Source organism: Rhea americana, unplaced genomic scaffold (assembly GCF_003343005.1).
Source record: "Rhea americana isolate MKP2758 unplaced genomic scaffold, rheAme1 scaffold_150, whole genome shotgun sequence".
Classification (NCBI taxonomy): domain Eukaryota; kingdom Metazoa; phylum Chordata; class Aves; order Rheiformes; family Rheidae; genus Rhea; species Rhea americana.
The window spans coordinates 2,065,808-2,077,943 of record NW_028185595.1 but is presented as its reverse complement, the minus strand read 5'-3'; the positions used below and the strand labels follow the sequence as shown (position 1 = coordinate 2,077,943).

Genomic DNA, 12,136 nt, shown 5'->3' with positions numbered 1-12,136 from the left:
CCATTTCTCTGTCTTTTTATTTTCTGCTGTCGTATGTTCCTTTAGGCTGAGGTCAGAGTCCCACAGGGTTTCTAGACTCACCTTKTTTGAAGTTCTTGGCTTTTGCTTTCTTATAGATGACTCTTCTATATGACTCAGCCTTGTCTCTTTGCTCTGTTACATCTAACAAGGGAACCTTTTTTTTTTTTTTTAAAAAAATTATTCTCCTGTCTACTTTGTCAGCTTTAGCAAGTGATCAGAGTCATCAGCAGATGATAAACTATTTATGGTGAACCATGCCCATCCCTTGTGGAAGGATCTATTCCCTAGGGAAGTATAATCAAAACATTTAATAACMGTTCTTTCTAGACTACTACAAGATGCAAAATTCTCCTGTTGCTCTGTAAGAGTTGCTCCGTATGGAGACAAAAATATCTAAGAAGACAATAAAGCCTTACATTCAAGATGAAACTTGCATTTTGATACAGGTACATATGAGCAGTCCTTAATTTTTGGTAGTATTCAAAAGGTTTGCAAAAACATAATCTGTGGGTTATCCTAAATTTAGCATCTAGAAGGATAGGCATATGGAAGTAAGATAGTGTGGTACAATATTAGTCAGCTGTTAAAATTAACAATGCACTTGCCGAAGGTATCCTCTTTTGACAAAATAATTGTATTCTGTATTTGCTTAAAAGCTCCATTTATTCAGTTACGCTGTACAATGTGCAGAGATCCCAGGAGCTGTCATCTAAGAAGGAATAGGTAAAGACTGTAACTTTTTCATTAATAATAGAATGATTCACTGAGAATAAAAAGATAATTAAAGGGTTTATAGCCAAATGACTGTATGGAAAGATATAAAGAGAAAGATAAAAATAGGGCTTTTTTAGCTTATTAAATCTTGGCATTGAATATGACAAGGGTAAAATTGGTAGAAAGTGGTACAGATGTAAAATAATAAAAATGAGACAATGCACATAGGAACATCTTAGACGTATTTGAGTCTTAAAAAAAAAAACTGCTTAATATTTATTCTGCATTTTTTTTAATCCTTACCTAAAAGCTAAGATACTTTTTTTTTTTTCCTCCTATTAATCTTGACATGTGGTGAAAACTCCCATCTTGGTTTGTTTTTTAACTCATTTTCCGTTGCCAAGAAACTTAGCAAAACTTGAGTGATTATATACTTCTCTAAGGCAGTAGCAGTTTGTCATCTTGAAGAGTTGAGTCTAACATGCAGTATCATCAGCCTTGGTCCATACACACTGCCTATGTGCTTCTCTCTCTTGGCCTGTGAAGTCCTAAGGTTGGCTTTTAGAGGGACATGGCATGAAGGCACAGAATGAACTAATGTTACCTCTGCTACTTTTCAGATCTTTGTTTTCTATAATCTTTTCTCACCACCACCAAATGAGGGCAACTATCACCTTATCTTTCTTTTCTCTCCCTCTTACTTTTCTCTTATTGAGTATATTGACTTCCTCTCCTCTTTCCCATTTATAGCTGTTGTCTTCAGATTCTCTTCTAGATTTTAGGCAGTGAAACTTTTTTATGGCTATTTCATTTACCTTTCTCRAAAGTAAGATAAATTTTTGCTGCTACCACTACTTGATAAGTTTTAGTAAAGTCCTGCATAATACTGCTGTGCTCTGAACTTAGAGGAGAACTAACGCCAAAATATGTCAGGAGACTACTAGTAAGAAAGATCAAGAGCTTTTTGGCACGGGAGCCATTTGATCTATATCAGGGCTCAAAAGGCAATACATATCCATTGCTGATGGTAGCTCAACTGCTTCTAGGTGGCATGCAGAAGTGGTTTCTAAGTGTTTAGTGTGAGCTGCAGGAATAAGCATTTGCATCCAATAGTTATATAAGATCAAGAACTATCCTCATGGTTCTGATGAGTGACCACATATGTAACTGCTGCTGATTTAAGTAATAGGAGTGAGAATTCCAGGACTGGATCTTGATTTGGCATAGCCAAAAACAAAGGTGGGATTTCTGTAAGAGGTGTGGAAGGGAAGCATGGATCTGAGGTGTCATGTTCTGGGGATGCTGATGAAGATGATGCTGTGTGATAGAGGTTTTGAAGAAGGCATGAAGGGAAACTTCCCTGCATATATATGTCAGCTATGCGAAGTTGTGACCTCTGATGGTTTCTGCTGCTCTGCCCTGAGTGGCAGTTACTGTGCTGTGGCTTGTAACTTGATCAGAGTAAGTCTTGGGATCCTTTGCCTGTTACAGTCCTTAACTTGGAAAAAAAATGATGTAGGACTTTGCTGCTTCCTCCTTGCTTTTATAGGAGTCGGTCAGTTGTTTGGTTTGTTTTTGGTATTAGTATTTCCTGTAAGGGAAAAATTGTAGAAGCGATTTAGGCTGATGATCAAGCTCATTAAAATCAAAGGGAGCTTTGTCACTGACATCAGTTCAACCAAATAATTGTGTTATTCCCTGGTTTGGGGACTCCTTTAAGAGCTTCCTTTGTAGGAGGAGACAAGCCCTTATTCTCCAAGCAAAAGATTGGTAAGCATAATTTATTGTAAGTGTGGAACCTGAACAATTGATCCTGTGCTGACAGGCTTATAACCTGCTTATAACCTTWTTACAACCATTAGTGTGAAATCAGTTAAATCGCTTAATTTTTGTGTGCGCAGTGTTTCTTGTCCAGAGCAATCATCCTTAGTAATGCACAAATTGGAGGATTTTCACCAGTAACGTTAGATGGGAACGCCTACATAAAGGAAATATCTCTTAATACAAAGGTCTTGGGATAAATTAGACAATAGCAATGTTGACTCATTTGTGAAGAGGAATGTAGAGGAACGGAATACTCCTCTAATGAAGTTCAGAGTAGTTTGGTATGTTTGTTCCAGTGTCTCTTCTGATTACAAAGTTAGGTAGGTTTTTTCACATCTTCCTCTATTCATGAAAAGAAGAAGCATTAGTATCTCTCTGTTTTGTCATACAGGCCGCTTTCTGATTCTGAACAAATTAATCTTTTAAAGAAAACGAGACTCTATATTCAGCAGGAAAAGTATGATGAAGCGGTAAGTGTGTCTTTGCTATCTACCTTCTATCTACCCTCTAGAAAACCTTTATTAAAACTTCTATTATGTGTAAATACGTATTTACATTAGTTTAATTTGAAATGAAACCAGGAAATAAAATTGCCAATTTTTTCTTCCTTTTGATGCACATCTCATTAACACAGAATATATGACCATTGCAAGTCTCCAAAATTTTGTATTCCATGCCATTCAGTTCTAAACTGTGCTGACTTACTCTGTTTTTCTTATACCTCTTAACCGTTTGCTATTACTCCACAGTATACTAAGATGCAATGTATGTATTCATTTTCCACTGTGAAAAAGGGGTAAATTTAAAGAGAAACTAAGGTATATAGCTCATGTTCATATTTCTCAGGCTGCTAGTTCCATGGAAAAACTTGTATGATGTCTTGCCCTGTCATAGATCCTGCTTTATGTTTTTCTTACCTGAACTAGCTGTTCTTAATTTCACATTCAGATTACCGGAACCTGAGAGCTGCATGTAGAAAGAATCATTCTGTAACTTCCCAGTTCTTGTGTTCTTTTCTAAACATTTGCTGCAAGTCATTACCAGACAGGGGACTTCATGTTCATTGTTCAGCAGTGCTTGTATTCTGATGTTCACAGAATAGCTGTTGCAAAGAACTCTCATGTTTTAACAGATTTTAGACTAGTTGCTGTGTTTTGTGTTAAAAAGTACATGAAAAAGTTGAATATATGTGTTTGATCTGGCAAATACCAGAATAATTCCATTATATGCTAGGATTTTGCTCTTTTTTCCAGGGGAATCAATTACTGTTTTATGCACAGAACAGCTACATCTATTTTATACCTTATGCCTTTTCATTTACTTCATTGTAAATTGGAAATACCTCAGTGAAAATCAATGGATCTGTTTTGGTGTGGGAACAGGAATGAGATTTTGATTTGTTTTGTTTTCTAGTACTTTTTGACTGTTACACATTTACTTATAGAAAGTATTTTATATGTTTTAGTGATAGAACCTGTGATTGAGTGTTTTATTGATTTTGTATATATATACGTGTGTGTGTGTATATATATATACACACACACAAAGATATACATACATAYATATATATATATATATATATATATATATATATATATATATATAAAATTACTTCTCGTTTACTTGAGCATCCCATGTTCAAGGTCACTTGTTTGATCACTAACACATAGCAATTTTGTACATGAGCCCTCATTATCCACTTCTTCCTGAACTGGAAGGCAAAAAGATTGGTGCGTTACTGGCTGCTAGGATATAGAAGATGCTTCGCTTCCTCAACACTCTGCAGCTCCTTTCACTGCAAATGCATGTTTATATTTGTATCATGAAGAGCGACATGATCTTGTCCATTGTAGATTTGTTATTGTTTCAGTGCAAAGTGTGCTTTTTCCAATTGATTGTTGCTGGGATTCTTTTTCTACTTTTGTGGCTTCAACAGGACGACCTGTGTCCTATCAGTTTAGCTGAAAACTGCAAGGAGATAGTATCAGCATATGGTAATCCATTTATTTGGGGGAACTTTGTATTTTTTCAAGTATTTTGTGTGCAAGGCCACTCCTCAAAGGATTTTGTCAATGAAGGATGCACATCTTAAAATAATGTTGGCCTGTTCCTTGTACCTGACTCTTATTTCACTGGGACGTATTCAATGAATGACTTCTATTTTTCTGAAGTTTCATACTACTTTGTGGGTCATAAGGAACAATGGCACATTATTGATCGATGTTTGTTCAAATTCGACTGGGACCAGAAATGAAGTGTTCCAAGAGAAAGAGTGCTGTTGCTTCTCCTGGAGATGGGTATCAAATTTCGACTAACTGTGCCTAGACTTTGTGGGCCATACTGAGTGAATTTAGAGACAATAATTAAAAACCCCGCCCCACACACATAGTTGATACCTGGATACACATAGGAAGCATTATCGTGTATGTTCAACTTCTTGTTATACTTTTCTTGGTCCTATTCTTGTTTTTAGTGAGAGTGCTAACTATGATCAAGTTGTACAGCTGAGTTTCCCACCTTTGAGGAAATCACAGGTGTCAGCACATCTGTGTTTAAGGAATGACCCTCACTGTGGGAAAGCCATGGTCTTTCTAGTGTTTCCCAAATGGTTCCTAATGGGAAAAAGATGCTGAGCTGAGGGACCTGTGGTTAGATCAGCACAGCCCTTCTTGTGTCCAAATGACTTATGTCTCAGGAGCTCAAAGCAGCTCTTTTGGGTGTGAACGTAGCGCTCCAGTTCAGTCTCTGAAATTACTTCTCGTGCTTAGGCAAGGTGCTGGAAGTACTTGCTGCTGCTGAAGTGGATAGCATCCTGCCAAGGAGAGGATATTTCAGGCCATGGAAAGCAATCAAGTTTCAACCTCATTTCTAATCCTCCTGCTATTTAAATGTCTGCCTTCAGAGGTGCAGAGCTGCTTTGTGGGTCACTCCTGCTGGAAAATGTGTGGCCAAATGCTCATTGGAAAAACAAGCAGCTTACTGTATATTAGGTGTCATTCAAGATGTGCTGCCTGTGTCACTCTGATGATCTGACATCCTTCCTCTGTTGGTGGCAGAAGAGCCAAGTGACAATTGAAATCACATCCCATGGGAGCCCAAAGCAGCATAGTGTTTATGCCAGCAGCAGCTGCTGGCCAAAATGCTTTACTTGAATGCACAGAGAGCACATGTGCCAAGAGTGGCAAAGCTACTTGAACTCTGGTGACTGTCAGATGTATTTGTGGAGTGGAGCTTGCAGTATTTTAAACTCCTGCTTGTGTGTTTTATCTGTCTGTAGGTATCTCTGTGCAAAACCCTGATTAACCTTGCTTTGGAAGGCCTGTCTTACTACCATTCTTACGACAGATTATTCCTGGGCCTAAGTATCGCAATGGGTTTTGTGGGCTGGACAGCTTATGTGATTTTGGTGATTATCAAGACCCATACTAATCTGACTAAGACAGCCCAAAGTCACGATAAGGTAGGTCAGAAACATGCAGTGATTTTGTTATCAGTTTTCAGCGTTATATGTAACACAGTCTTTCAGCGGTGGAGAGCGCGTTGTACACCTTACAATGCCCAGTTCTTTTGACTTCATGTGGAAATCGGCAAGCTCTGAAGCTTTCTAGCCGCACTAATGCTGCGTAGTGTCACTCTTCGTTYGGTTCATTAATTAGGATCCGTATTCCTAAGCAGTGCACGTCTAAATATGCAATACTGTCTTCAAGTGGGTACTGTACATTGGAGGGGGTAAATGCTGAACAACGGGATGGTTTTGGATCAGAGTCAAAACATGATTTTTTTGCAACAAAAGGTACAGGTAATCTCAAGCTCTCATGACTTTCCATCCTAGCTCTTATCTGAAGAATTCCTTCCTCACAATTTCTTCCCACCCATATCTGGATCACTGTTGTTTTCCCCATCCTTTTGCATTTTGCTAAATGTTAATGCAAATACAAACAAACATAGTAATGTAAAACTTTAAGAGAGGCCGTCTTTAAGCAGAAGTCTGKTTTTGGCATTAATTGTGGTATGGTTGGCACTATTTGGAACAAAGGGTGCTACTAATATAGACTTAAAGCTTCTGTTTTAATTTTTGTCCTTTATTATACGGCCAAAAAGTGTTTGCATGTAAATTCTTCTGTTCCTGTACTCTGTGGCAGTCTAAAATCAGTCTTCTGAAGCTGAGCAGTTCCATCATGGCATTTTTWAAATGTATAACCTATTCTAATAGAAAGGTGAACTGTGGTTTCACAGATCAGCTTGCTCCCTTGCTTGCAGAGTGCAGCAGAAGACATCAAAGATGAAGGAAGCTCTTTTTGGCAAGATTATTATGGTTTGATTTTTCACAAAGTATAAAATCCTAAGAAATTCATTTTTCTTTCAATCATTCATCAGAGAGATACCTCAAAACTAAACAGGAAAAAAGCTAACATTTCACCAGAGGAAGATTAAAGCCTTAAGGGAAGAAAAAACATTCCAACTTMAAGAATTTGTTTCAGAATAAAAGGAGTTGTTTCATTAGGTATTGTAAATGAGAATGAGCACTCACTTAGCATCTTTACTACCTTCAGTAAATTACTCTGAGAAAATTCTTATCATGCTATCTTGAGGATTTTACTACTGGCTGAAATGAGATATTCTTGGCCTTTAATGAAAATRATGAAACAAAATTGGAATGGAAAAATATTCATAAATGCTACACTGCATGACTTATGTTTTCTTTCATCAAATAACTGAGAAGAAATAATTTAAGATGCTTGTTACGTTAGATGTGAACAAAATAATCATAAGAAATAGACTGAGTATTGGGGATATTAATAACAACATTAAACAAAAACCTTGTATTTTGGTCAATCAATAAGCAAAAATTTTGAATTTTTAATCAATGCCAGGTTTTCATTTCTAAAATAATTGGATATATACTTTCTTTCTGTTGAAGAAAATATTTATGCCTGTGATACTGTAGAAGAAAGTGAGGTTTCTTATGTTCCTTGTCTACAGATTTCTCTTTCCCTGGTTGTAGTAACAAGCCTTTTTCCATAGAAGCCATTTTACTTTTAGTGCTCCTAAATACTTTGGAAATCACAATGCGAGACTAATACTTCTTATATGGAAGTTATTTGGTTTATAGCTAATATTGAAGCTAGTTAAAGAATTTTTCAGTGAAATTGATCTACCATTAAAAAAAAGTCTTCTGCAAAGCACAGCCTTATAGAATCTGGTAGGAGCCTTTGAATAATGAAAATGCATATCCCGCACATGTCCTCTACAAAAGTTTTTGGCTTCTTACACTGCTTATGAAGAATTTTTTTGTTCTTTTAAAGTAGTGTGTTCTTTCAATTGGTCCAAACTTTTAATCTATTTTTAAGCATTCACAGAAAATGCAGATCTGACTTCCATCTTTAGTGCGTGACTAACTATCGGATTCTATAATATTTATATTTCTATATGGAATAAAAGGTTGATTGTATGAGTTTACTCATTCTGTGACAGATTATATTGTGTTCATATAATATCCATAAATTTTTCATCCTGTCTGTATGTCAGCAAATGTAAAATTTAAAACGAATAGACTAAAATTGGATTAGGTCAGCTTTCAGTATGACATACTTTATCTTTCTTTAATGGCATATCTTACCAGAAATTCTATTTTAAAAATCATTTAGAACTTATACTTGCTGTCAGTTTAGATCAAGGCAGCTTTATATCAATTACAGTGTGGGGAGAAGAACAGAAAAAATGATAACCTATCTGTGTGACCTGCTAATTGAATGTCTGTCAACTCAGCTTATACAACATAGTTGCATATTTGTCGAATTAACTCCTTCAAAGAAACAGAAATGCCATACAGAAGAAAATAGTTTCTTCAGTCATTAACTACACATAACACTGAAGACTTCAGTTACTGAGGCTGCCTTTGCTATATCAGGCTGCAAACCATAAAGATAAAAATGTTTATTTAAAATCTGTACATATTTTTTCCCTCACTAGTGATGCTTCGATACCCATAYGTTCCTAAATTAGGAGTGGTTCAATGGTCAGGTAAAAGGCAAATGCAGAATGTCTCTTTAATGTTCYCCTTTGTGCAAATGAGATATTGCTGTTAACTGATGCCATATTAAGGATTAGCCTGTTTGCTTGAAAGCATCCATTTTAAGACTTGCATATCTCTTTTTGATATTCCTCCTTACAGCTCACAGTTTGAGATGATGCTTATGTTAGTACGTGGTAGGAAGAATGTTCTAATCTCACAGAAGTCTTTATTTTGTTTTATTTCTTTTTTAGTGAAGTCCAAACCTGGCTTTGTATCTTAGGATTAAATATAATAACTAGGCTATTTTTGTCTGGGAACCTTTTAGTGCATCTCTCTGCTCTAGTCCTCTGTTGCATATGGAAGTTGTATGTTCTTTTGAGTAAGRCTATCTCTTCTCTGCATCTCTAGCACGGTTTGGCATCTTTTGAACTGCAGCAGGGCTTAACATCGCAAACATTTACAAAGTTGGTGTCAGTGGACCAATGCAAATGTGGCATTCCTTCACGATTTAAGAAAGCTCTCACACAAAACTTCAAGGCTCCAGTTTGCGTGCAGTGAGGGTGTAGGATTGATGGCTGAGGCAACTACTGCCTGGAGCTTCTTCAGCCACACTTCTTCAGCCATCGCCCCGTCTTCGCGGCAGACRGGATGGGGTTGGCTCACACAGCAGCTCCTACATGGTCGACCTCGTTTTCACCTTCAGTTCATTGGCAGCAGACTGACATCAGGACTAGTTTAGCTTAATCCGCTCGGCTGGAGACTGCGGTGGGATCAGGAGCAGCTTCAGTAGTGTTTAGCTGTGGGTGGTTGGTGGCGAGCCTCCTTCAGGAGGATGGGGCAGACGGGGCACTGCCTGGCCAAACAGCTCRGTTGGCTAGCTGTGGTACACCAGTGCAGGGCAAGTGAGAGTGCCTGCTGTCCCAAGGAAACTTCTTAAAATCTGTCCCTAAATCCTGCAAAGAGTTTTTTTATTCCAAGGCATTAATGCGTTATATTTAATTTAATTATTTCTCTTATAAGTGGCTCGAGGGGGAGGAAGAAAAGTGTGCTAGTGGAATTTTCATTAAGTGTTTTGACTATAATGCCATAAACTTACAAAGTTACGCTCCTAGTCTGTACTTAGTATCTAAATGTAAAAGAATCCCCTTCCCCTCCCCCCCGACTTTTAGCACCTCTGACTTCCACTGGATTTTAAATATCTGTTGAAATTAAATTATGTTACATGCATGGATTTTCCAGATTGTACAAGCATACTTTGCTTGTGTAGTTTGCAGCAGCGGGACTCTGTGTGGAGACTTATTTAGGATTAGATTTCTAAATTCTACCATTAATTTTCTCTCTAGCTGGAAGCAGTGTGTGCACATACACAAGGCAGTTTGAGTGGCTGTGTTAGAATGGAATTTGCTTTATGGTGTAACTAACAAGTGGAAAATATTGTGTAGTTTAAACCATTTTACTGTTGTTTCAGTCTAACCATTTGTTTTTCAGGAATCTACTATTCTTTTGTATGGTTTTGCATTTGTTGGAATGATAATAGCTTTCTTCCTGTTGATTCAAACAAGTCCTTGGACATATTACATATACTGTCTATTGCCAGTGGCAGCATGGTATGCAGTTGTGAAAGAGTAAGTAAAGACTACAAGTTTTACAAAGAATGTTTTATGAACCATATCTGTTTCCTTTTGTTGACAACTAAATTATTCCCAARGAGTGGGAGAAAAATTGTTAGATAAAATTTTAATAAAATTCATGAATTATTTCCTGAGACATTCTGGGATGCTCTGGTTTACATTTCATTTGGTGTGTAGAACAGTCTCAAACTGACTGATATAGCTACCAAATTCTAGATAATGTCTTCTCTATTAGCAAAAATTAATTAATGTCTTTCCAAGACAAAATGTTTTCAGTACTTCAGTTTCGTAACRGAAAGGATGCTAAAACCTTGGGCAAATACTTGTGGCAGCTGACTTTTTTTTTTTGTTAAATGAGACAAGTTGTTCCTTTCCTTAAATAATTTTTAAAATAGTCTGATCCTGTGAAGTGTCAAGTCTTCTGAACTCCAAGTGCTTTTGGAGAATATGCACCAGTTATGTTCAGTATTGTGCTCTGATAATGAAAGAAACATATCTTGGTTCCTTCTACTTTTACTTTAATACTCTAAATCCAAAAATATTGGGTGTTTTCTAATTGCTATTGCTTATCTAATCTACTGGCAATTCTGTAAATAGCAAATAAGTATTATTTGGGAAGATGAGACCAACTGCAGTTAAATAATGAGCTGCCTCATAAAGTAGTGGGAAAAGCTAACTGGGGAGTGTTTTCTTTTGAATGTTTTATCGGTTATGGACATTAAACAGCATAACCAAATATGTTCATAAAATAAGAGAAAATTTGAATAAAGAGTAATATGAGGCTTGTCCAAAACTAGGGAAGATGAACCAAAAATAGGAGGGAAAGAAACCTGTAAGGTTTTATTGCCTTTTTTTTAATCAAATAAAATCAAGCAGAAAGGGTCTCAAGCAATCACCTAGTCTGCTTCCTAGGTGCAGATAGAAGCAGCAATACTTAAATCATTGCTCATGGTCTGACCCCTTCTAAGGGGATGAACTACTATGCTATTTTTGTGCTGCTAAAATACTAATTATCTTGTGCCATCATTTTAAACAGACTTCATGTTATTCAAGACCTTGCTGCAAACCTTCTGTCACTTCCTATTGGCCAGTCCATGGGATTCCTATTGGTTTGTGCACTGGGGATTGAAATACTAGTAAGTATTTTATTCATATGTATTAACAAAGTATTTCATTGCGTTTATCCATTTGAGGAATTGTAAGTCTTATTAGTGTGTTTGTTTTTCAGTATTCTGTTGGATTTATTTATTTTTTTTAATAGGTTTTCAGCTTTTTCTACCGTTCTACACTTACTGTTGGCCTTCTTGTCTTTGCTGGCTGGCCAGTTATCACACAGCTGTGGATTCAAGCAAAGGTACTGTATTGCTTTGCTAAAAAAAAAAACATTTTAAATGACAGACAGCTGATTGCATCTCAGAATATTGGGACTGATGTCTTTCCAGCTTCTGATTCTTAGTCATATTCTTAAACAGATCTGTCTGATGAACATGTAGTAAGGCAAGAGGGTGCAGTATGATCTGAATTGATCAGTTTTATACAAGATAAGTAACGACAATGCTTAAGAATAAAATCTGCTGATGCGATTGACACTTTGACTGACAGTTGTTATGGATTGTAGTCAACAGTGCATTTAGGCAAGAATAATCTGAATCTGACAGGCTAGTCTGAAATCCAGTGTCTTGGCTAGGCTTATCATGCTTCTGTCCTTGTTTCAGGATATCTATCAGTTAGCTATCAGGGCTATCAGTTTTGTTTTTTTTGTTAATGTTTGACATCATAACTAAAAAAAAAAAATACTTAAAATCTATGAAATACATGTCACTTATCAGATTGTCACAGTGACAAAAATGTTGACATCCATGATTGGAGAAAATGCCCTCATTTAATAAATATGATCATTTATTAAAAAAACAGTGTTGAAGACAATAAA

General features: G+C 36.6%; 1 protein-coding gene across 1 annotated transcript in view; it reads left to right on the top strand.

The window, feature by feature from the left end:
- The window catches only part of PIGN (phosphatidylinositol glycan anchor biosynthesis class N), a 112,895-nt gene that overhangs the window by 58,173 nt on the left and 42,586 nt on the right, over nucleotides 1-12,136 (top strand). The window contains exons 13-17 of the mRNA XM_085299596.1: nucleotides 2,951-3,029; nucleotides 5,837-6,019; nucleotides 10,064-10,200; nucleotides 11,243-11,342; nucleotides 11,468-11,560. Coding sequence (XP_085155722.1) covers nucleotides 2,951-3,029; nucleotides 5,837-6,019; nucleotides 10,064-10,200; nucleotides 11,243-11,342; nucleotides 11,468-11,560 — 592 coding nt within the window. The remainder of the gene's footprint in view (nucleotides 1-2,950; nucleotides 3,030-5,836; nucleotides 6,020-10,063; nucleotides 10,201-11,242; nucleotides 11,343-11,467; nucleotides 11,561-12,136) is intronic.